This window comes from Boleophthalmus pectinirostris, unplaced genomic scaffold (assembly GCF_026225935.1).
Source record: "Boleophthalmus pectinirostris isolate CB_2022bp ecotype Guang Dong unplaced genomic scaffold, ASM2622593v1 HiC_scaffold_7, whole genome shotgun sequence".
NCBI lineage: Eukaryota > Metazoa > Chordata > Actinopteri > Gobiiformes > Gobiidae > Boleophthalmus > Boleophthalmus pectinirostris.
Genome location: NW_026571473.1, coordinates 5,780,988 through 5,807,580, shown reverse-complemented (window position 1 = coordinate 5,807,580; position 26,593 = coordinate 5,780,988). Strand labels below are relative to the sequence as shown.

The following is a 26,593-nucleotide window of genomic DNA, read 5'->3' as shown; positions in this document are numbered from 1 at the left end:
TAACAGTTAAGTGTTATGGGGAAAACGGTCATAATTGTAAATGGATTGTAGTTTATTTTAAACATTTATTGCCTAAGTGTAAGATTTTTGACTAGTTCAGTCATTGAAGAAATATATATGACAATTTTTAAGATTATACAACCAATTCAGAACTAGTGAGTAGATCATAAATCTGAAAACAAGATGAATAACCTGATAAGTTTTAAAATCTTGGCCAGATCAGAGAAATTTGCAGTGTTATGTCTCCTACCTCTGGGTCCGGTCAAGCGGTAATGGAGGGAAACAGGGGCAGATTTTTGACATTCAAATGTCTCTTATTCAGAAACTAGAGGGACTATTGAAATAAGTAAAGTATCAGAATGTAGGAAAGATTTAACACTCCAACAGGGTCAAGTTAAACCTGTGATATTCTTTCAAGTTGTTGACAAAAAATTAAAAAACTCATGTCGGTAACGGAGGGAATGAAATATGCAGCACTTTTTGGGCAATAAACACAAACAGTGATAACTCTTGGTTCTCACTTACATATCCTTAACAAACTGGTTTGAATATTTGCTTCATATAGTTTTCTACCATATGGTACAAGATTAGGTTGAAAAACCTCTTACTTTTTGAGTCATGAGATTTTTTATTAAGAAAGGTCATGGTAACGGAGGAAAAGTAACGGAGGGAAAATTGTGCAAACAAGTAGAAGGTGCATGATTTTGCATAATTTGTCGCTTTTTTCTTCCAAAAACTTTAATATTACTTCAAAATGAAAGGAAACTATTTCTATAAAATATGTCAGTCCTTCCAAGCAAATTGTTATCATTTTAAATACATTTTTTTTTTAAATCATGTACCTTCATCAACAGTTCAAAGATGGAATAACACAAGATATGATGAAATACATCCATTTATTGACATGATTTGCAGGTCTTTGAAATTTGGGAAATAATTTTTGTTCCATGTTTCATACATGGTCTGTTTAAAACATATGGAACTTTAGAACCAAAAATGGTACAGAAAAAAGGTCAACAGTTTCATAAACTAGAGTACATATGTATCTGTTCAATACATTTTTATATCAGATGCATTAACTTGAAATTTTGGCCTTGTTGTTTACTTCTGCTCGACCGGGCCCCTCTACCATCTCAAACAAAAAATAAATAAATAAATAAATAAATAAATCTCATTATTTCATATTAGAGGGTTTCAGACGACCTTATTGTAATCAATACTTTACAGTTGATGTTACAAACTTTCCACTGCTCTGTCTGTGGCTCTGTTGCTCAAGTTAGACATTAAGCTTTGTTTTAATGCAGTCTGACCATAAAGAACTGATTTATCTGGAACTACAATAATAATGAGGTGGTGTTAAACAAGTCTCTCTCATTAATAACATTACAGTCATAATCTAGCTGATATTAAGCAGCAGTTTTTCAGTTAGTCACTAGCATTTACAGGAGCGAGTTTGGAGCCAAGTCCATATTAGGAACAGGGATTTATACACGTAAAAATTGCAAAAGAAAAACACCAGGATTGTGTTGATCGGGTCATACGGACATTTTAAGACCAAAATTACGATTGGCAACAATTTTACAATATAAAATGAAGTGGAGTCGATGGAGCCGGAACTGTGCCCAAGGTCACTTCCTATTTGGTGGGTTGGGTTTGGGTTACCTATGTCCGTTATATATATAAAGAGTCTATGATTGGTTCGAAATCACTTAAATCACTCAAAACCCTGCACAGTTGACCACTTAACACCCGTCTGTGTGGAAATCCCTGTTGTGTGGATTACGGTGAGTGGAGTTGTCAGAGCGGATTAGACTCCTCTGCTCCTGTTTAAGCTTCAGGCCTGGGTAGATTTGCATTTTTCTGTGTTACATTTGCATAGGGTTTAGTGGGTGGCTTCTTGTGGCATTAGCAAACTGAGAGCTATTGTTACAGCTAAATCTGAGTTTTCGACAATATTTTGGGCGATGCAAAATGTAAGGTTTGAAACGGAGATGGTTCCTAAGTCAGTACGCGCTCAGTATTTGGTATTTTTGATGACCTAAAAAAGTAATGGACGATGGACAAAAGGACAAATGTGTGATCCAGTTATAACAACATTAACTCTTTCCCCCTTGGACGCCCACTAGGAACAACCCGTACATATATGACTAGGGCTGCCCATAGAGCATAACTGCATAAAAGAAAACGGATGTGTGTTTTCACACTCATGAACTTTATTGTAACACAGACATATTTGGTCTCTCTGGAAACCTTAGACTCTGAACTCTTCATTTATGAATGTTTAAATATGATTCAACTCATTTACAGGTTTATAACAGCTCACTGAAAATGAGAGTTTACCTGGTCAGGTGCAAAATCAAAAACAAAACCTACATTCAGCATCTGATATCTGCATGTTCTGAGTACTATATTTATACAAAAAATTTAAAAATATATTTGTCAAAGTATTTAAACAGATTTCATATCACCAGATACAGTACAGCCAAGTGTTTTTACCTGTTGTACACCTGTGTGCACCTAATTTGTTTTTTTTTTTCATTTAATTTATTCAACTCATTTAGCTTATTATAATATAATAATATAATAATAAAACTCTTCCCTGTCAGTGGGTGTTCAGTATTTGTCATCTTTGTGACTTTCTCGTGCACAGAGCTCCTCTTAAGTGTTTGTTTCTGTAGTGATTCTGTCATACATCACATCTTGGAAAAAAAAACTGAAATATTTCAAAAGGACTCGCCTGAGCAACATCCAGATTTCAGTTTCAATTTTGGTTCATAATCGAGTATAAAGTCCTCGATAGTTTGTTTGGATATCGCAGGACTCCACACAGACGCATCAGCAGCATTCTCATCTTCGTAAGTTTCACTCTCTGAAAGTTCGTCACTATCGCTGTTTTCCACTTTATAATCAACTTCATCATCACTTTGAAATCTATAAAAGTCACTTTCTCTAAACTTATCCATAAAATACAACCGCTCCTCATTATTTTCTAAAACTGTGCGCACACAGCGCCGCGATCTTTCCATTGCACATGTTTTGTGTTGTGTTTTTTCTGGAAGCTACAATCGTCACTACTTTGATTAATTTTGGAAAAAACATATCCTTGAATTCTATTGGTCAGTCTAGTGTGGGTTGTAGTGGTCCCACCTATCACAGTCTCTGTTTACATGTGAAAAACAGGAACTGTTTCTAAATGGTCGTCAAATCACGTCTTTAGTGATATAACTGAGGAGTCAAAACACGTCATTAAGGAAACACGGGGGATCGTCAAATGTCGTCTTCATGGGGGAAAGAGTTAAATATAAACTTAAAAGGCTTATACTATGCAGTTTTCTGATCTGTTATAATGTTGTTTCCTCTGCAAAAACATACTTGGCTTTGTGTTTCATTTAATTTGTTCATGTTTAACAAATTATGTGTATGTATGAGTTCTTCTCTCAAACGGAAAGCACTGTATTCCACCTTGTGATGTCATGTGGTAATACAGGAAGTGCTACACTGTGTTTTTAAACTTCACACACCTTCAGTAGAGTCATTTGCATGATTTCAGCCTTGGAATTGCCAATCTCTACTGAACAAAACGTAAAAGATAGCTGTAACTTGAAAGCTACCACTTCAGGATATCACAAGGTGGAACAGAGCTTTGGAGATGTAGACTTGAGTGTGGATCGGGACAAATTTTTCTGTCCGAGCCCGATCTAGTGTATGACAGAGCAGTGATTGAAGCCAGCCCGAGCCGGATATCATGTTTTTGAGAAGGAAACAACATTATAACATGGTTAAAATCTCACAAGAATCAATTTTGCATAATATATGACCTTTAAATTTAAAATGTTCCTAGTTTGGTCCTGGTTTTGGCTGAGTTTACATACTAAAGTAGATTTGGTTTTGTCCCATTCTAGTCCTGATTGAGTCCCGGTTTAGTCTTGGTTTAGTCCTGGTTTAGACTTAGTTTAGTCCTGGTTTAGTTCTAGTTTAGTCCTGGTTTAGTCCTGGTTCAATCCTGGTTTAGTCCTGGTTCAGTCCTTGTTTAGTCCTCATTTAGTCCTAGTTTAGTCATAGTTTAGTCCTGGTTTAGTCCTGGTTTAGTCCTAGTTTAGTCCTGGTTTAGTCCTGGTTTAGTCCTTGTTTAGTCCTGGTATAGTCCTAGTTTAGTCCTGATTTAGTCCTGGTGTAGTCCTGATGCAGTCCTGGTGTAGTCCTAGTTTAGTCTTGGTTTAGTCCTGGTATTGTCCTTGTTTAGTCCTTGTTTAGTCCTAGTTTAGTCCTACTTTAGTCCTGGTTTAGTCCTGGTATATTTCTGGTTTAGTCCTGGTTTAGTCCTAGTTTAGTCCTGGTTTAGTCTTGGTTTAGTCCTGGTATTGTCCTTCTTTAGTCCTTGTTTAGTCCTAGTTTAGTCCTGGTCTAGTCCTAGTTTAGTCTTGGTTTAGTCCTGGTATTGTCCTTGTTTAGTCCTAGTTTAGTCCTACTTTAGTCCTGGTTTAGTCCTTATAGTCTATCTGGTTTAGTCCTGTCTAGTTTAGTCCTACTTTAGTCCTGGTTTAGTCCTGGTATAGTTCTGGTTTAGTCCTGGTTTAGTCCTGGTCTAGTCCTATTTTAGTCCTGGTTCAGTCCTTGTTTAGTCCTGGTATAATACTAGTTTAGTCCTGGGTTAGTCCTGGTTTATTCCAGGTTTAGTCCTTGTTTAGTCCTGGTTTAGTCCTGGTTTAGTGCCGTGTTTAGACCCAGTTTAGTCCCAGGTCTGATGTGGTGATTGTACAAGTGGAAATGAATTCAAGTGTGTGATTTTTTTTGTCATCTGAAAAACCCCTGGGTACCGTAGCAACAGCAACACCATAGTTCAATTATTGTCACTGTGTTTTATTCTTATAAAAGTTTTGTAATGCGTTTAAAACTTTAATTTTTTATATATTTTTTTCAGAGCTGAGAAGAAAGAGAGGTCGCGACTCAAGACGGTCAGAGTGAACAAGACTCAGGACAGATCTGTGAGTATCTCTAATTAGCATTTTACATGAATTAGAATCTGTAGAATTATGTTTAAACTGTGAAATCGTTTCTATCTACCTGTTTATCTTATGGAGAAGTTATTGTTTTACCTGGAATGTTCCGCTATATGGCATTAAACTTATATATGTGGCATTCGTTCAATTATAGGCAGTGTTGGGAAGGTTACTTTTAAAATGTAATCCCCTACAGATTACAGATTACACACCCCAAAATGTAGTTTGTAATGTAATCTATTAAATTACTTAAAATGAGTAACGTAATCTGAATACTTTGGATTACTTGATTTGCTGGTTTTGTCCTGGTTTAGACCTGGTTTTAGACCTGGTTTAGTCGTGGTTTAGTCCTGGTTTAGTCCTGGTTTAGTCCTGGTTTTAGACCTGGTGTTAGACCTGGCTCATACCTGGTTTTAGTCCTGGGTTATACCTGGTTTTAATCCTGTTTTAGTCCTGGTTTTAGTCCTGGTTTTAGTCCTGGTTTAGTCCTGGTTTAGTCCTGGTTTTAGTCCTGGTTTTAGTCCTGGTTTTAGTCCTGGTTTAGTCCTGGTTTAGTCCTGGTTTATACCTGGTTTTAGTCCTGGTTTAGTCCTGGTTTAGTCCTGGTTTTAGTCCTGGTTTTAGTCCTGGATTTAGACCTGGTTTTAGTCCTGGTTTTAGTCCTGGATTTAGACCTGGTTTCGACCTGGTTTATACCTGGTTTTAGTCCTGGTTTAGTCCTGGTTTTAGACCTGGTTTATACCTGGTTTTAGTTCTGGTTTAGTCCTGGTTTTAGACCTGGTTTTAGACCTGGTTTTAGACCTGGTTTTAGTCCTGGTTTAGTCTTGGTTTAGTCCTGGTTTAGTCGTGGTTTTAGACCTGGTTTATACCTGGTTTTAGTCTTGGTTTAGTCCTGGTTTAGTCCTGGTTTAGTCCTGGTTTTAGACCTGGTTTATACCTGGTTTTAGTCTTGGTTTAGTCCTGGTTTAGTCCTGGTTTTAGACCTGGTTTTAGACCTGGTTTAGTGTCCGGCAATGAGTGGAATTACGGGGAAAAAATATATAAAAGGGGGATATAGCCCAAAATGTGAAAACAGGAAAATCCCGCCGTGTAATCCATTTATTTCAACAAAGTAAGTGTAATCCAATTACCACTCACTGAAACAGTAACTGTAACTGAAAACAGTTACTCATAATTTGTACTCTGATTACATAACTCCGGTACATGTAATCTGTTACTCCCCAACACTGATTATAGGTGCATTGTGTAACTTTTCTAGTGGAGGTTCGTCAAATGCTTTTCTCCATGGAGATGTTTTTGCTTTTAAACCTTTCTATCTTCATGGAGATCAAACCAGGACAAGTTACAGGTCAGATCTGTGGAGAGGCGACCCCGCTCACAGTCTGAACGTCTGTTTTCCTAGGCATTTTTGAGCTATAAATCCACCTGGAATTGAATACATCGCAAAAATCCAAATCTACTCAAGTTAAGATGACTCGAATTAAGAAAGTTTTATCATGATTTGAGTAAACTTTCACTCGTCAGGTAAAATGATCTGCCAGTGGAATAAGACTTTTTGTAGTTAAAATATGAAAATACATCTTGCTACACTTAAAATAAGAAAAAACAACAAGTCTTTGCACTTATGATAAGAAATAAAATCAAATGTTGCTTGAATTAAGAAAAACACACTCCACTGGTAGATCATTTTACTTGTCAAGTTGAATCCACTCAAATAAAGTAAAAATATTCTTAATTTAAGTAGAAATTTTAACTTGAGCTGTTAAGTGTCATACTGTGGAACATTCCAGGCAGACCAATGACATCCACAGAAACAAGCAGGTGACGGACGCACAAGCAAAAAGTTACACAATGCACCTTTAAAACAAGCAGGTGACACCACTAATCATGTAGATGTATATCATTCGTTCATTTGTTTTTCAAAATAAAACCAAAAATAAGAAAATGAAAAAAGCAACTAACTTTAACAATTCATTTTTTCAGTTTTTTTATTTTATGTTTAAATGGATAATGGAAAAAACATAACGGCCGTTTCCAGTTTATGTGACTTAAACTGCGTTGCCGGACTTTTGCACCGCATACGGACTGAACCAGGACTGAACCAAGACTAAAACAGGACTAAACCAGGACTAAACCAGGACTAAACCAGGACTAAACCAGGGCTAAACCAGGGCTAAACCAGGACTGAGTGTTGGGTGGGCCCAGAGGTGCGCCCGCATAGACTGTCGGGGGATTGGGACTGAGACCAGGACTGAGACCGGTTTCGTCCTGGTTTAGTCCTGGTTCAGTCCTGGTTCAGTCCTGGTTCATTTCTGGTTTAGGCCTGGTTTAGTCCTGATTCAGTCCTGGTTTAGTTCTAGTTCATTCCTGGTTCAGTTCTGTTTTAGCAGTGTTTTAGTCCTGGTTTAGTTCTGTTTTAGTACTGGTTTAATCCTGTTTTAGTACAGTTTTATTCCTGGTTTAGACCTGGTTTAGTCTTGGTTCAGTCCTGGTTTAGTCCTGTTTTAGTCCTGGTTCAGTCCTAGTTTAGTCCTGGATTAGTCCTGGTTCAGTCCTGTTTTAGTATTGTTTAAGTCCTGGTTTAGACCTGGTTTAGTCTTGGTTCAGTCCTGGTTTAGTCCTGTTTTAGTCCTGGTTCAGTCCTAGTTTAGTCCTGGATTAGTCCTGGTTCAGTCCTGTTTTAGTATTGTTTAAGTCCTGGTTTAGACCTGGTTTAGTCTTGGTTCAGTCCTGGTTTAGTCCTGTTTTAGTCCTGGTTCAGTCCTAGTTTAGTCCTGGATTAGTCCTGGTTCAGTCCTGTTTTAGTATTGTTTAAGTCCTGGTTTAGACCTGGTTTAGTCTTGGTTCAGGCCTGGTTTAATCCTGTTTTCGTCCTGGTTCATCCTGGTTTAGTCCTGGTTTAGTCCTGGTTCAGTCCTGGTTTAGTTCTGGTTTAGTCCTGGTTTAGTCCTGGTTTAGTTCTGGTTTAGTCCTGGTTCAGTTTTTTCCATTATCCATTTAAACACAAAATTGAAAACTGGAAAAAAAAACACGAATTGTTATCTGTTTTTTTCATTTTGGTTTTGGAGATAAATAATGAAGAAAATAGTTGTTTTTTCATTTTCTTGAATGTTTCCATACTTTGAAAACATTCAAGGCGAAACAATACCAGCTCTATGAAGACAAAATCTTTAACAAAAACAATTGAAAACTAAACTTTCTATTTTATTTACATAATAGTGTGAGTGCAGAGCGGTGCAGCTGATCTCATGACTCCAGTCGCTCTTTGGGCTGCTGTTTGTTCACACGTCTGACTAAGTGACAAAACGCTCCCATAATAGAACATTACAAGCACCTTCTGAGATCACCTAAAGCTCTCAACTCCACGTTATAATAAAGTTTAGACCTGGCGTGTGAAGAACGGGGCGTGGTGGTATGTGGAGTAGAGTAGTAGAGTAGTTAGCACCATGCCTCACAACAAGAAGGTTCCAGGTTTCATTCAAGGAAAGGGGCTTATACCTGAAGGGACCAAAACATCTTATCAAGAAAACCAGGAGTGAGACAGTGTGCAGGAGTTTTTCTTGAAAACAGCTATTTTGTTGAATTAAAAACATTAATTCTGGGTCTAATGAGTATTTCCTTTTTGTTTTTCAGGACGGAGATGATAAAGGTATGTATCTCTACTGTCAGTGCCATCTGCTGGTCACTGCGTGTAACTACAGCGCTCACAAGTATTCACCATGTTGTGTATCATCAGTGTTGTGTAGACTGAAAGTGTCCATAGAAAATAACATGTTGTGTGTTGTTTGTCTATAAATGTGTGTATGTAATTTTATGTGTAGTTAAAGTTGCACTGCGTAACTTTTCTGGTTGCACGACACCACCTTGTTTGTTCATAAGGAGACGTTTTTGCCTTGCCGAGGGATGTTCCACTGTATAGCATGTTTCAATGAAAAGTAGCTGTCACCATGAGGCCAAGTTACAGGTCAGATCTGTGGTGAGGTGAGCCCACTTATAGAAAGACTGCGGATATTTTCTGACCAATAAAAACACCTACATTTAAATAAATGCTGACTAGAAATCAATCAATCAAACTTTATTTATAAAGCACTTTTCATACAAAAATGTAACACAAAGTGCTTTACAGAGATTAAAAACAATCCCACATTTCCACCCACCCACCAACCCCCACAGCTACAAACACACACACACGCACACACACACACACACACACACACACACACACACACACACACACACACACACGCGCTAACATAAAAATACATTAAACGACACATAGTAAAATGTGAGGCTGAATACAGGTGAACCAGTTGAGAAAGCACCATCAGAGGAGCCGTCTACATCAGGAGCAGAGAGACGTCCACCACCACCAGGAACCACCACAGGAGCCAGGGGAGAGATGAAGCCCAAAGCACCAACCCTCCACCAGGAGCCCACGGGACAGACCCGACAGCTACAGCCGACCTCTGCTCCTGATGCAGAGGCTCCTACAGAGGAAACACTGGATATCCTAAAAAATATGCCTAAAATAAATAAATATAATCAAATGTGTACAGTAGAAACAAGTAAAAAATATGATATTTCATTCAAAAGCTAAGCTAGAAAGGTGGGTCTTGAGCCTACTCTTAAAAACACAAACGTTCTCTTTGGCCCTGAGCTCCTCCGGCTGCAGGTCCATAAACAAGGGGCCGTAGAACTGGACAGACGCCTCCTCTCCGTGAGTGTGTGTCCTGACTTTGGGAATGACCAGGAGCTGCTGCTGGAGGAGCGCAGGGTCCACGAGGGTTCGTAGGGTAAAAGCAGTTCTGCAAGATAAGAAGGCCCAAGACCATTAAGACATTTAAAAACAGTAAAAGATCTTTAAAATTGATCCTGAAACTCACAGGAGCCAATGCAGTGATTTTAAAACCAGTGTAATGTGGTCCCGCCCTCTGGTCCTCGTCAGGACACGTGCTGCTGAATTTTGTAGTAATTGCAAACCTGATGTAATGAGGTTTGCAATGACAATGCAATGATGTACTGTGGAACCTTCCAGACAAAACGATAAGCAGAAAAGTTGCGTAGTGGATCTTTATGTTTGTGTACGTGATTGTCTGTGCAGTCTGTGTCTCACTCCTCTGTCTGTGCCTCCAGAGCTGGTCACCTCAGGGACCAGTGATAGTGAAAGTAGCTGCTGTAAGTCTCTCCCTGTCTTTGGACGACCTCTGACCTCATTACACAAGGTTTATGTTTAAAGTGCGCATGACAGGTTTTTCACAATCCTCTCTTTTCTACTTAAAGGTGCACTGGGTAACTTTTTGTTTGAGGGTCTGTCACCTGCTTGTTTCCATGGATATATCACATATAATATCATATAACATTAACAGCTCTATCTTACATTTATTCAATTACAGGTGGTTTTAGCGGGGTCGCCTCTCCACAGCTCTGACCTGTAACTTGAACTGGTTTGGTTTCCATGAAGATAGAAAGAAAGATTTAATGCCCTACTGTGAAACATTCCAGACAAAGCAATAGTATTTCCATAAAGAAAAGCATTTGATAGACTCTCAATGCAAAGCTGCAACCCAAGACCAAACCAGACCAAGTCACAGGTCAGATCTGTGGAGAGGCGACCTCGCTCACAGTCAGAATGTCTGTTTTTTTCCCGTAGAGCTGTTTAATGTCCCCGGCAATGACATATCCATAGAAACAATCAGGTGACAGACCCTCCACCAGAAAAACCTGTTGTAAATATAAATTATAGTTTTACACAAATCAAGAAGCAATTTGCGAAGAAAAGTTGCAAAATATGTTGATTATTACAGGAAGTAGAGAGTTCTATTTCCCACAGAAAGTCCTACCTCAGGGGACTCCTACCTTTTGTCTCCAGTGAGCTACCTTTACGAAACAAAAATGCCAGAGAGCTGCATATTCCAGCAATCGCAAAGAAACTGAGTAAATATAAGAGCTACAGCAAGCCTTAGATGAGGAACAGCTTGATGCTTATAAAACACAAACCATTATCCATTTATTGGTGCGCCGAGTTGGGAATCACAGTGAAACATTTACAATGCTAATTAATCAAATTTACTTATTATGCATAATACATAGAATTCCGAAACACCTTGGCGAGCTACTTGGAAGGAGGTGGAGAGCTGCTGGTAGCTCCTGAGCAGTGATGCCACTAATGCACTACTTAGTAACTCGTTACTGTAGTCTGATTACTTTTTTCAGTAACGAGTCGTCTAACGCAGTGCTATTTCCAAACCAGTAGTCAGATTTAATTTACTTATCTAATACACTGTGCGTTACTATTTTTGCGTTTTAGGGCGACATAGGTGATTTATTTTTATTTCTTTTCGACGTGGGTTATGTGACCCCAATGATCGTATAAATCGTGACACGTTTGCTATGATGTTACGTCATCTCAGCTCCTCCTCGAGTCAGATGTAAACAATGGAAGGAGAGAGGTTATGACTTTTGCAGCTGGAAATACAAACATTATTTAGATTTTATTTCAGCTAAGGATAAGCTGGCAACATAAAAGTTCGTTGTACCGTCTGTGCTGGCCACGAAGTGTTGTCTGCCTTCAAGAATGGGGTGGGGGATCAGACGCCTCTGAAAGTAACTAATTAAGTAACTTGTATTCTTACTTTTAAAAACAAGTAGTCAGTAACTTAACTAAGTTACTTTTTAAAGAAGTAATCAGTAGTCAGTAGTCAGATTACTATTTCAAAATAACTATGGCAACACTGCTTCTGAGCTACAGGTTGGAGACCCCTGTCCTACATTATAGACATCACACTGGGGAGAATTCTGTCCAAAAGTTTGGCATAATTTACACGAAATAAACACATTTTTTCTCATGCTTTAAACATTAATTTGTTAATTAATTAAAGGTGTTTTCTTATAGTTTTATTAGTCAAATAATAATTTCTGTGTACATTAGAGGAGTTTTGGCCCAGGAAGTAAAACTTGAAACCTAATAAATGGTCAAACTGGTGAAGAAAATGTCAAATTTGTGTTAAAATCTTAGTGTAACCTGTCACTTTAAATGGCCTAGAGACTCTACTCCTCACATGCACTTCTACAAGAATTCTAAATCTTTGCCTTGCCACAGTACACATACATTTTATAGCAGCTCTTGAGGTCAAAATAAGTCTGCTGTGTAAAGTCTGCATCTAATTATGAAGCATTATATTGTCAGAGAATCAGCAAGTGCACGGTTAACATGCTAGTTGTCGTTAACATTACCTTGGTGGCAAAATTTCTCCTCTGAAAGTAGTGAAAAGCTCTTATAAACTTATTACAGTGAGTAATTAGAATCTCAGAATGAATAAGGTAAATGAGGAATAACTTTGGACATCTGCAATCTGTTTTTCATTTTTTAAGACAGTAAATTATTTTAAAGCCACAGTAAAGTGTAATATCTCAGATCAACATCAGCCTGAAATGAGCTTTTGTGTTTTATTTTAAACTTTTCCTCCAGCTCGTGTTCTCACCTCAGGCAGAAGTGTAGAGCAGCTGGTAATGCGCCCATAACACCGTGTCGTCAGGAGGATATATTTAAATCAATGTGTAAAAACTTGAACAGTTTGACACAAGAAAGACATTTTATGACGTGTAAAGCAGTAAAGAAATGTCAATGACCAGAAAGTTTCCAGTTTGAATCTCACCTCAGCAAATACAGTAGGTCTCAGTTAGTGTCGTAGTAGTCGAGATGGGTCTTGGTCTTGAGACTGGCCTTGAGACAGCTTTTTTACAGTCTCGGACTCGAGCACATTTGGACTCAGTCTTATCTCAGTCTTGGTGGAGATTGGTCTCGGTCTTGTCTTGAACTTGAGCACATTTGGACTCAGTCTTATCTCAGTCTTAATGGTGCTTGGTGTTGGTCTTGTCTTGGACTCGAGCACATTTGGACTCGATCTTGTCTTGGACTTGAACACATTTGGACTCGATCTTGTCTGAGTCTTGATGGAGCTTGGTCTTGGTCTTTGTCTCGGACTCGAACGCATTTGGACTCGGTCTTGTCTCAGTCTTGATGGTGCTTGGTCTTGGTCTTGTCTTGGACTCGAGCACATTTGGACTCGATCTTGTCTCAGTTTTGATGGAGCTTGGTCTCAATCTTTTCTTGGACTCAAGCTTATTTGGACTCGGTCTTGTCTGAGTCTTGATGGAGCTTGGTCTCATTCTTGTCTCGGACTGGAGCACATTTGGACTTGGTCTTGTCTGAGTCTTGATGGAGCTTGGTCTCGGTCTTGTCTTGGACTCAAGCTTATTTGGACTCGGTCTTGTCTCAGTCTTGATGGTGCTTGGTCTCTGTCTTGTCTCAGATTCGAGCGCATTTGGACTCGATCTTGTCTCAGTCTTAATGGTGCTTGGTCTTGATCTTGTCTCGGATTAAAGCACATTTGGACTCAGTCTTGTCTCGAACTTGAGCTCATTTGGACTCGGTCTTGTCTGAGTCTTGATGGAGCTTGGTCTCGGTCTTGTCTTGGACTCAAGCTTATTTGGACTCGGTCTTGTCTCAGACTCGAGCGCATTTGGACTCGATCTTGTCTGAGTCTTGATGGTGCTTGGTCTCGGTCTTGTCTTGGACTCAAGCTTATTTGGACTCGGTCTTGTCTGAGTCTTGATGGAGCTTGGTCTCTGTCTTGTCTCAGACTCGAGCGCATTTGGACTCGATCTTGTCTGAGTCTTGATGGAGCTTGGTCTCGGTCTTGTCTTGGACTCAAGCTTATTTGGTCTCGGTCTTGTCTCAGACTCGAGCGCATTTGGACTCGATCTTGTCTGAGTCTTGATGGTGCTTGGTCTCGGTCTTGTCTTGGACTCAAGCTTATTTGGACTCGGTCTTGTCTGAGTCTTGATGGAGCTTGGTCTCTGTCTTGTCTCAGACTCGAGCGCATTTGGACTCGATCTTGTCTGAGTCTTGATGGAGCTTGGTCTTGGTCTTGTCTCAGACTCGAGCGCATTTGGACTCGATCTTGTCTCAGTCTTGATGGAGCTTGGTCTCGGTCTTGTCTCAGACTCGAGCGCATTTGGACTCGATCTTGTCTCAGTCTTGATGGAGCTTGGTCTCGGTCTTGTCTCAGACTCGAGCGCATTTGGACTCGATCTTGTCTCAGTCTTGATGGTGCTTGGTCTCGGCCTTGTCTCGCACTTGAGGTCTGACAGTTGATGAGTGTGATCATATTTCATTACAGACGTAAATGTGCAGAGACTAAATCACTACAAAACCAGTAAGAGAATGTAACTGTAAATGTTATGAACTTGAAAAACAAAACACTTGATTAACTTTGAAGTTGTTTTCTGTAAAGTACCAGTGGAGGCGGGATTAAAGAAAGGATTCTCAAGATGTGGATAAGGGGTGCAGAGTGTTTAAGTTCAGTGGAGTTTGCTTGGTTTATTTTAAGTCTACATAAACATTAACCAGATCAAATGGATAGACTTAAATAAAAAAAATATATATAAACAGTATATATGAGCCAAATTAACTGTAAAATACAAATAAATGTAGGAAATGACAAAGATGGTCTTGATTTGGTCTCAATGGGCTGTGGTCTCGGTCTTGTCTCGATCTCGACCTTTAAGGTCTTCGTCACGTCTTGGTCTCGACTCTCGGAGGTCTTGGTCTTGGGACTCTGTGGTCTCGGAATGGATTTGGTCTCGACCTTTAAAGTCTTGATCTCAACTCTCAGACGTCTTGGTCTTGGGACCCTGTGGTCTCGGACTGGTCTTGGTCTCAAATAGTGCGCTCTTGACTACAACACTAGTCTCAGTAATGTGTGTTGTTGATTACACTGCACTTTACAATGGAATACTGGAAAAGTAAATTCCCAAATATGACGCCTGATCATTTCTATTATTGACTCGACCCAAGACCTGCTGTATGACAACAAAAATCTGCAGTTGAACAATATTAATTTTACCTGCCCCCATCTGTATTCTGGCCTTTAGAACGTTCTGTTATCTGAAACCCAGCAATTGTTTCTGATTTTTTAGCTTTCTATGGAGTTATAACATTCCACTTTCACCAAAAACATGCCTGAAGACTTTCTAGATGTCATCCATGCATGTATGGGTCATTTAGTGATCTCTCCCGGGCCCTATTTAAACCCTTTTTACAGTTAACTTGAATATCTTGTCCAGTGCTCACAACAATTCTCCATAAATATACAAAAGCATGATACAAAACTGTACACAATAACTTCACAAACCTGATGCGATGTGCAGTTTTCTCATTAGCGGTGCTCTGAAGGGGGAGTGTTTTAGTGCAGGGAGTAAAGGGAAGGGAGACTCACAATAAATCCTAAATCTACAATAAAATATAGCATTTTCAAAAACATAAAAGGTAACAGTGATCTGAATTTGTTATGTGTTAGCAGTTAAAAAATAAGAAAACACATCATTTTGAGTTGTGTGTTATATATTTGTATACAAAATTAAATACCTTTTCAATTCAAACCTTGTGTAACATGGTCTCACTTACTTTTATATAGTTATAGCCAAACTTGTGTGTCTCTAGTGTTGCGTTTGTGTCTTTTGGCCATCCTCTTTGTGTAACCTTTGCCGTGGTGATGTGGTGCTTTGATTCATAAACACATAAACAGACCATTGAGTTAACTGTGTGTTTTTAATATTTTTCAGGCCAAGAAGAGTCGTACCTCACATACCAGCCCGTTATGCAACAAGAAGGTGAGAGACTAGTTTGGTTTTCTGATAAATAAACATGCAGTATTGTTATTGCTTTGTCTGGAATGGCATTAAACCAGACCAAGTTACAGGTCAGATCTGTGGAGAGGTGACCCCACTCACAGTCAGAATTTCTGTTTTTTTCGTTATAAAACCACCTGTAATGTAATAAATGTAAAGTTGAGCTGTTTAATGTCATACTGTGGAACATTCCAGGCAGAACAGTGACATAGTGCAGCTTTAAATAGTTGGTCTGTCATCAGTGTTGGGAAGGTTACTTTTAAAATGTAATCCCCTACAGATTACAGATTACATACCCCAAAATGTAGTTTGGAACATAATCCATTCAATTACTTAAAGTGAGCAATGTAATCTGAATACTTTGGATTACTTGATTTGCTGTAGAGAAGCAAAGATTTTGGTTTAGACCTGGTTTAGTCCTGGTTTAGACCTAGTTTAATCCTGGTTTAGTCCTGATTTAGACCTGGTTTTAGTCCTGGTTTAGTCCTGGTTTAGACCTGGTTGTAGTCCTAGTTTAATCCTGGTTTAGTCTTGGTTTAGTCTTGGTTTAGTCCTGGTTTAGACCTGGTTTTAGTCCTAGTTTAATCCTGGTTTAGTCTTGGTTTAGACCTAGTTTAGTCCTGATTTAGTCCTGGTTTAGTCCTGGTTTAGTCTTGGTTTAGTCCTGGTTTAGACCTGGTTTTAGTCCTAGTTTAATCCTGGTTTAGTCTTGGTTTAGTCCTGGTTTAGACCTGGTTTTAGTCCTGGTTTTGTCCTGTTTTAGTCTTGGTTTAGTCCTGGTTTAGACCTGGTTTGGACCTGGTTTTAGTCCTAGTTTAGTCCTGGTTTAGTCCTGGTGTGAAAACAGGAAAATACCACCATGTAATCCATTTATTTCAACAAAGTAACTGTAATCCAATTACCACTCACTGAAACAGTAACTGTAACTGAATACAGTTACTCATAATTTGTACTCTCATTACGCAACTCCGGTACATGTAATCTGTTACTCCCCAACACTGTCAGTCATAATAATTAATTTGAAGTGTGATATATTGGTACCAATGATAAATATAGATAATACTGAAACTAAATCAACCAAATATCTCCAGAAATATATTCTAAAAGTAGAAACCTTTTAAAAGAAACAGCTACAGTAAATACTCTTTTGTTGTCTTCAAATCCACTTCATTTATATTATGCATTTTACAAAGCAGTTTCCAAAGTGCTTCCCAGAGATCATAAAATGAAGACAACAAAAGTTAAATTGCAAAAAAATGCAATCATACCAGTTCTAAAACAATAAAACCAGCTCAAATTGTATCTTAGTGCAGTATCTTACTATTATGTTTCTCACTAGTGCAAAAATAAATATTGACTCCCCCCAAAAATATTGTTCCTTCTATATTTTTTTTGAAAGATTAATTGATAAAGTTGATATAGTTGTGCCCTAACAGCCAAAACTGTTCTAATATTAAAGAAAATGTGTCATTTCTTTGGGTAAAGTCAGAGATGTCACATTTGGATTCTGATATTGAAAGAAGCATTTATCATTTTTATTAGCGTGTATTTTTAAATGGTTGTTTTGTTAAATGTTGATTGTGTGTTGCAGTGAGCTACACGCGTCCTGTGATCATTCTGGGGCTGATGAAGGACCAAGTCAACGATGACCTCATCTCTGAGTTTCCAGACAAGTTTGGCTCCTGCGTCCCACGTGAGTCTCACCTTTTTACACACACCAGCACTGAGGTACAGGGCCCGGTTTAGTCCTGGTTTAGTCCTGGTTTAGTCCTGGTTTAGACCCGGTTTAGACCTGGTTTAGACCTGGTTCAGATTTGGTTTAGACCCAGTTTGGACGTGGTTTAGACATGGTTTAGACCTTGTATGGATCCGGTTTAGACCTGGTTTAGACTCAGTTTAGACCCAATTTAGACCCGGTTTAGGCCTGGTTTAGTTAGTTAGTGGTTTCAATCTGGTTTCAATCTGGTTTAGTCCTTAACTTCTTGAGTTCTTTTTAAAGAGAATAAAGTAGGAGATTGTTGTTGACATGTTATGGCATGACATGGCTGCAGCTGCATGAACAAAAGAAGACAAAATAAAAAAATATGGACTGTTTTAGTCCTGGTTTAGGTGTAGCGTAGACCTGGTTTTGTTCTGGTTTATTCCTGGACCCGGTTTACTTTTTTTTTTTTTTTATCTTGGTTTATAAATTGATTACTCCATAGTCCTTCACAAAAGGTGAAAATTCTTTTATATTTGTGGTTGTAAATAAGCCATACATGGGAGACACCAGACATTAAAAACATATTCAATTTCATATTTTAATAACATTAAATAATAGTGACAATTCATGCAGATGTTTTAAAATAACCAAATTTAGCTTAAACACAATTTCATTCATATATTGTACCCCCTCTCCGCAGACACGACCCGGCCGCGGCGGGACTATGAGGTGGACGGCCGGGACTATCACTTCATGGCGTCTCGGGAGCTGATGGAGCGAGAGATCCAGGAGCACAAGTTCATCGAGGCCGGACAGTACAACAACCACCTGTACGGCACCAGCATCCAGTCTGTGCGCCAGGTCGCAGAGAAGGTACGCACAGACAGGGGGCGCTACACTATCTATATGTGAATGTGTGTAATTCACAAAGACTAGCAAGAAGGTTCCGGGATTCTGTGTGGAGTTTGCATGTTCTCCCTGTGTCTGGGTGGGTTTCTTTCAGAATCTCTGGTTTCCTCCATCAACCCAAAACATGAACACTGGGTCAAATCATCCAGCAAAGGAAGTTCTGACCAACACTAGCTCAAGATGTGTTTCTCCAGCGACATAGAAAGATGGGTCAAATGCAGAGGATATATGAGAGGATGTAACAGTATTCTAACCACTATCTAATCACGATATTTTCACCATATGAATCTCACGGTGCGAAATGTATTAATCTATACATTTGGTGGAAGCTAACACAATTGTGAATATGCTGTTTTTCTGTCATAATCCAAATAAGATTTAAAAGTGCTCAATAAGAGTTATTTCAGCATGAAGATTGGACTGAAACAGAGCAAAGGATCATGATCTATGTAGTTCTTTCTGGTTCTGCACCATAACAATGAATTTAAGATAAGAAATTTAAACAGTATTTCAGTATATTGTGATGGCCCACGGTATTATCGTGAGACTTTTGACGATACGATATCATGATATTTCGGTTATTGTTACATCTCTACACGTTTCCCTACAGCGGCTTTATTAGTGTACTTTGGTCGTGTTTAGCTGTGTACTAAAGGCCCTTGTCTGTTCCAGGGTAAGCACTGTATCCTGGACGTGTCAGGGAACGCCATCAAGCGTCTGCAGCTGGCAGGACTCCACCCCATCGCCATCCTCATCAAACCCCGCAACATCGAAAACATCATGTGAGTCTGAAAACACAAAGCACTAGACTTGGGACTGAAATTTGGAATCACAACTATGAAATTTAACATTATGAATAAAGGTGCACTATGAAACTTTCCTAATAGAGGGTCCGCCACCTGCTTGACTCCATTAGATATTCTTGTTTATTTCCTGTAGTATGGTATTTAATTTCATCTCCATGGAGACCAGACCAAGTTATACGCCAAATCTGTGGACAGACAAGCCCGCTCACAGTTAGAATACCTGTTTTCATTTGTATTATTGTGCAAAGCATAAATGTGGACACAACAATCACTGACCACATCACCAGACCACGTTACAGGTCAGATCTGTGGAAGAAGTGGGCACACAGCGCGCAGGAATAATGCAAGTTGTTGTGGTAGTTTTGAGAAATAAAAACACCTGGAACTGAATAAATACAGAGCGCATTCACAAAACAATCTGTGTGCGTTTCATTAATAAAACTACTGCACATCGCATCAGGTTTGTGAAGTTGTAGTGTATTGTTTTGTATCATGCTTTTGTATATTTATGGAGAATTGTCGCATGGGAAAATGGATGATAACTGTAAGGTGGGTTCGAATAGGGCCCGGGAGAGATCACTAAAGCTGCGTTCAGACTGCAGCCTGAAGTGAACCAAATCCGATTTTTTGGCCTCTATGTGACCTGTATCTGATCTTTTAATGACTGAACGACACAGATCCGATTTTTTCAAATGCGACCCAGGTCACTTTGAAATGTGGTCCTGAAACCGATACATATCCGATCTTTTGACATGCGACTTCAGTGTGAACGGCCAAAGCGCATGAATCTAACCTACACGTTATCAACAAGCCACAAACGTCACTATTCTGCGCTGAAGTAGGTAAAAATTGTTAATGAACTCCATGTCACTGAAGTGAAGCACATCACCACTCACCACTCTTGGCTCCGTCTCCACATCCACACGTTCCTTTCAACAGACGTCGCTGCCGCTGCCCCACAAAACACCACGGCCAAAAACCTCGTCCTTCTCCTTCTCAATCTCCTCCTTAAAACAAGTAAGTTGTTCATGTTCTGGCTGCGGTACGAGAGGAACTTTAAAATCTCCAGGTGCTCAATGTTCGCCTCCATGTTTGGACAACTTCCGTAAACACAGAGACGCTCGCTGCGGTTGACGTCATCGTGTCTCCAGTGCACATGCGGGACACTTTCAAACCGTTTACCGTTCACACTGGAGTCACATACAAGTCACATTTAATTGGAAATGTGAACGACCTCGGAAAAACATCGGATTTCACACAAAAAATCGGAATTGAGCATTAAGCCCTGCAGTCTGAACGTAGCCTAAAATACTCACGATACGATGAATGACTAAAAAAAACTCTGCAGAGATGTTTTCGGGGCGGCAGTAGCTCAGTTGGTAGAGCATTCGCCCACTGATCTGAAGGTTGGTGGTTTGAATCCTGCTCTCAACATAAACATCATGGGTTGAGCGGTCAGATCCACTGACTCACAGGTTGGCCGGTGTGATTCCAGCTCCCACGGATGAATGCTGCCGTTGTGCCCTTGGGCAAGACACTTAACCCACCACCCATTTGCCATTTTGATGAGGGAACAACGTTATAACATGTTAGAAAGCTCTTTCAAATGTAAGAGAAATGATACTAAAGCTCCACAACATCCTGAGCCTGCACACACGAAGGTCCTGCTGAATTATGCTTTACACAATAATTAATATATCAACTTATCATTCAATAGCTGAAAAACTCCTAGGAAAACGGGTATTTTGACTGTGAATACCTATGTGCGTGGTTTAGAGTGTGGATCGGGATGCATTCAGTGACTAATTTCGACCCGAGTAAGATAAACATGAAGATATTTGTGTCTGAACCCTACACAATTAAAATCACATTATTTTCATAGGCCTACTAATGAAACACGTAGGATATTGTTTCTGTGGGCTCTAACGGACACAAAGATGCAAAATACAAACTCAGGATAGAGCAAAAATAATGAAAAGACTTTACATTTAAACTGCAGCGTCCCATACACATTATCCATAGAAACTGTCCTCTGTAAATAATGACATCCAGTCCACAAAACAGCACTGTTAATCCAGTTTGAAGTGTTCCTTAAAAGTAAAAAGGCGAAAGTAGTTCACGTGTGTCTGTTTACATCCACACAGCGCACGGATCAAGGTAAAGCTGCAGATTAGAGATAGTGACTCTACTTCCTGTGAACTTTATTGTCAATCTTTTATGCTTTAAAAATCACATATCTGAAGTTTTGCACATTTCACAAATAATAATAACACGGTTTTGACTTGTATCTGAACTAGAAGTGCAGAGCTTTGATCTTTTGAACACTTCAGAGTCTCAGAGGGAGTGGTTTTACTGTAGACAGGAAACAGCTGACGTGCTTATGTGTTTGAGTCCGAGCCAAGCCTTAACATAAGTTCTAAATATTTGTCTGAACCTGAACCCGTCTTTGGTCCATGCTCTAGTGTGGTTGTCTCTCCACAGATCTGACCTTGAACTTGATTTGGTCTCCATGAAGATAGAAAGTTTTAATACCATACTGTGAACCATTCCTGGCAAAGCAATAACATCTCCATGGAGAAAAGCGTTTGACGGACCCTCCACCAGAAAAGTGCACCTTTAATTATAATTTTGCGCTTAAGTACGTCCATTATTATCATCCTATATAAACTAGGGTGACAATCAACAAACAAATAAAACTGTGACCAAGTGTTACCGAGTTCAAACATTATGCGCTGTTTATTGAACGTTACACAAACTGCTTATATTACCTTATTCTTTATCACAAACAGCCGACTAACCATGTCATCTAGGTTCATCTGTAATAAAAGTCAGAAGTTTAGAATCAGGTGATGCTGTAAAAGTTATATTTTACTGTATGTTTACTCTGTTTCTTTCGTTCACAGGGAGATGAACAAGCGCCTAACGGAGGAGCAGGCCCGCAAGACCTTTGACCGAGCCATCAAACTAGAGCTGGAGTTTACAGAGTTTTTCACTGGTATGACTCCCATGTGTTCACATTAGAAATCATAGGCCAGATGAATGAAGAGCTGTGAATGCTTATATTTGTGATGACATCACAACAATAATATTTAATACAGATAAGGGACAGCAAAAATTAATATTGTGCAGTTTTTTTTGTAAAAACAAGGGTTCCTTGCCTGAGCAAACAGTTCCTTCTACATTCTGGGGTCTGGAACTGGAACCATAAGAGCCTCAAATCTCCATCCTAACTTGGAACAGTCGTGATCTCTCAAAAATTCTTGTATCATTTGGAACTATGTATAACTAGTTTTACCTGAGATGCATTATTCACTAGGGATGGACATGATTAGCCAACTAATCGATAATTGATCATTAAGAATTTCATTGATCATATTCATTTTTAGCTGACAAACTGAATGTATGTTGCTGTGCGTAGCGTAGTTTAAGAAGATGAGACTGCGTCTAACAGCACAAACACCGGAGTTGTGCCTCACAGTCCCACATTTCAGCTCTGGCTCTTGGAGATCACTGTAACACTCAGTGAGTGTGTTTACATGCACGTCAGTGTTCTCCCGACGATCGATTAAGAACATTTTATCGAATGCCCATCCCAATTACTCATTGTTCATCTCCACAGACTAGTAATGGGACTTTCAGCATCTTTGTGGAATCCATATCTTTTAAATCAGCTCTGAGTAGAATGTAAGGAATACCTTTATTTAAAACACTGCAATAACTGATATTTTGGACATGGCTTTTCAGATTCACAGATGAGACGTTTCAGTTTGTAGCTGTGGTATAAGTGTATTAAACAACTTGGAGCCATGCTTTATGCCGTTTTAAGGTTTTTCATGCTATGGTCTGATACCAGTCTCTTCTGGATTCTAAGGGTGCACTCCCACTAGCCCAAGTACGGACTGCCCCTAAAGTGCGGTACGTTAGCCCAGTGTGAGTGCTATTGAGCCGTGCGCAGAACGGATGGGACTTTGGCCTGATTGGACGAGGTGGGCCAAAGCACGGTGCAGTTGCTCATGTACGCACACGCAGGACTTTACTATACGAGCCCTGTGTGTGCGCTGATGTTACTCATAGGAGGAAAACAGTGAATAAAATCTCCAAAACACACGGCAAACCCGCGCTCACTTTCAATAATGACAGACAAAAATTTTGCTGCCTCTCGTCTCCAGCTGTTTTTATATCCATAAACTCACAGAGGAGCGTGTATCATAAAACAACGCACATGAGCCTCACGATTTAATAGATATTTCTGCCGCTAATAGATATTTTTTCCTCTAAAAAAAAAAACTGTTTGTCTGTTCCAGGGATCGTGCAGGGGTCCAGTCTGGAGGAGATCTACTCGCAGGTTAAACACATAATCGAGGAGCAGTCGGGACCGTACATCTGGATTCCCACAAAAGAACGTCTGTGAACGCAGCACCGCCTCCACAACCACCGCCCATTGTAATCTTATCAGCCTGCTTCCTCTGCTCCTCACTTCAACACAAATCTATATATTCATCTATCAAGCACATACTAGTACATGGACCTGGCTGGGACTATCTGGGAGGGGCTTAAGCATCCCAGCAGCCAACGGGAGGACCCCCTTTGCTCGGTTCCTTAATGTTTAAGGAAGTGGTGACCGCAACGAAGCATTGATATAATTATTGTTAAAACCTTTTTTTTTTCTTGCGTCAATTCTTGTGTTTTTTTTTTCATATTATCGAATGCATAACTCATGTGTATGGGGTTGACGAAGAGGAGCTGGACTTTTGCACGCCGTAGCTTTAAGAGCATGTTTATAATGGGGTATATGTTGACCTATGATCCCTGTCTCTCTCTCTCCTCAAAGCCATTGTTTCCCATTGGCCCATCCATCTATTATTATTAGTATTGTAGGAACTAAATACGAAATTGAACCCCCCTGACTGTGGCGTAGACTGCAGGATTAAACTCAACGAAACCAGGAATCCGTAGGTTGTGTTAATATGATGTTTACATATTTAAATTGGAAGGAAATGTGGTAGTTTTTGCTTTGTGTCTGAAATTTTGAGGCTTATCTACATACAACAATAAAAATTAAAATCCATGTATCCTCTTAAACTACTTTTTTTTTTTTTTTTTTTTGCTTTTGAAATCAGTGATATTCAGAATAGATCAACAGAGGTGGGTAAAAGCCAAACATTATACTTATTACTTAAAGCTTCACTCTGTAACTTTTCTGGTGGAGGATCTGCTACCTACATTTGTCCATGGAGATGTTATTGCTTTGTTTGGAATGTCCCATGGTATGACATTAAACATCCTTATAGCATATATTCATTACAGGTGTTTTTATTGCTCAAAAATACAGTAATTCCTTCTGTGAATAGGGGCGACTCTCCACAGATCTGAACTGTAATGTAGCACAGTGCTGTAACGGTCCAGTGGTCCCCAACCTTTTTTTTTTTTTTGTGCTCTTAGGGACAGTATTTTCACGGAAGGTGGCATGGGAGGAAGCGCGGTGCACAGTTCACACAGCATGATTTAGTCCTGGTTTGGACCTGGTTTAGTCCTGGATAAATCTTGTTTTAGTCCTAGTTTAGTCCTGGTTAAATATTGTTTTAGTCCTAGTTTAGTCCTGGTTTAGTCCTGGTTAAGACTAGTCAGGCTGGTAACACCTAGTGCTTCCACTTAATTTAATTTCTCTCCAGTGACTACATCAGGAATCAGAATACACTTGACAGTTCGCAAAACAGTCATGAGTTCGGGCACCAGCCAATCAGCGAAGAGCCATATATTCTGTATTGGCATCGATTCCTGAGATCAAGGATTTTGGAATGTTTGGTGAATTTTATCAAGGGGAAAGATGTTATTGCCCTCTTCCTACGGAATTTGGGAAAAGCTTAATATATCAGTTACATACACCACAACCAAATAGCAGCGATTGGTTAAATACAAAAGTACCCGCCTACTGTTGAGTGAACGAATCCTAACGCTGCGAGGTCAGACGGTTTCCACAAAGTGAAACCGGCTGATGAATCAGGCTAGGTTTAGTCCTGATTTAGACCTGGTTTAGACCTGGTTTAGACCTGGTTTAGACCTGGTTTAGACCTGGGGCGGTCTACATGGCGTACATGAAAAGACACGGCCCACGCGGCGTATAGGGGGGTTAGCACTTTTGCAGCCTGATACCAAAGGACTCACGGCCTGGTACTGGTTCATGGCCTGGGTGTTGGGGACCCCCTGCTGTAACCTGTTTGTTTTACTGTAGTCTACACTAGTTGTACTCTATATTGTGAAACATTCTGGACAAAGCACTAACATTTCCATGGAGACAAGCAGGTGGCACTAGAAACTAGAAAACGTGGTGCCCTTTTAAAGCTTCATTATGTAACTTTTCTGGTGGAAGGTCCTAGTCCCAGTTGGTTGTCTCAGTTAAGATGTTGCTTTCTCTGGAATGTTCCATAGTATGGCATTAAATCTATCTGGCATTCAGTCAGTTAAAGGTGTTTTTATTCCTGAAATGATTCCTGAAAAAAATGCTTTCTGACTGTCAGCAGGGTCAATGAGTCTCCACAGATCTGACCTGTAACTTGGTCTGGTGGCTTCACCTGCTTGTCTCCATGGAAACAGATAATGCCATATTAAATTATTCACTACCCACCTCTGTAACTTGACACAAAATCACTTCTATTTAAATAAAAAAGTATGCTATGAAAATGTATTATCTTTGAATGGAGAATGAATTTAACTGTATCAAAACTTTTTCATTTAAAGCTGCATTGTGTAACTTTTCTGGTGGGGGGTCCGTCACACGCTTTTCTCCATGGAGATGCTATTGTTATTTATCCAAAATGTTCCACAGTATTGAGCAAAACTATCAATCACGAGGGAGGCAAACAGGTTACAGCTCCTCCCCACTTACTCCCAGTGTCTCTTTCTACATTTCTATCACCATAGAAACCAAACCAGACCAAGTTACAGGTCAGATCTGCGAAGAGGCGACCCCGCTCAGTTAGAATGCCTGTTTTTCTAGGTATTTTTGAGCAATAAAACCATCTGTAATTGAAAAAAGCAGTGGCATATCCACAGAAACACGCAGGTGACTAACCTCCAACCAAAAAGTTACACAGTGCACCTTTAGGTTGATTCATATTGGCTCAAATCTAAGGGCTTTTCTCTGTAATGCCTTGGTCCCCCGTTTATCCCCCCACACGTATATTACTGTTGTATCATATTATATTATATTATATTATAAAGTCTTTTTTCACTTTTTAAATCATCCACATCTTTGACTCTTGGGTAACACTTTATAATAACTACACGTTATTTAGGCTTAATAAAACATGAACAAAGACTTAATTAATAATGATTCACGCTTAGTAACTACTTAATTACTACCTGAATTAGCACTTAACTTGCACTTAATTCATCTGTGCTGTAAATAGTTACTCAATACTTCTTAATTACTCATGAACTAACCATTTGCATATTTACAAATGTATATTTAAGTTCACATTTGA

At 39.5% G+C, this 26,593-nt stretch overlaps 1 protein-coding gene across 3 annotated transcripts in view; it reads left to right on the top strand.

The window, feature by feature from the left end:
• The window catches only part of LOC110164226 (disks large homolog 1-like), a 406,356-nt gene extending 380,058 nt beyond the window's left edge, over window positions 1–26,298 (top strand). For 2 of the 3 annotated variants that reach the window (XM_055165342.1, XM_055165340.1), the window contains 9 exons: window positions 4,922–4,985; window positions 8,634–8,649; window positions 10,134–10,175; window positions 15,627–15,674; window positions 17,284–17,385; window positions 18,095–18,267; window positions 18,976–19,085; window positions 22,013–22,104; window positions 23,414–26,298. In XM_055165342.1, coding sequence (XP_055021317.1) covers window positions 4,922–4,985; window positions 8,634–8,649; window positions 10,134–10,175; window positions 15,627–15,674; window positions 17,284–17,385; window positions 18,095–18,267; window positions 18,976–19,085; window positions 22,013–22,104; window positions 23,414–23,520 — 754 coding nt within the window. In that variant the 3' untranslated portion in view covers window positions 23,521–26,298. The remainder of the gene's footprint in view (window positions 1–4,921; window positions 4,986–8,633; window positions 8,650–10,133; window positions 10,176–15,626; window positions 15,675–17,283; window positions 17,386–18,094; window positions 18,268–18,975; window positions 19,086–22,012; window positions 22,105–23,413) is intronic. The other variant, XM_055165341.1, reaches the window with a different exon arrangement.
• Window positions 26,299–26,593: the final 295 nt, after the last annotated feature.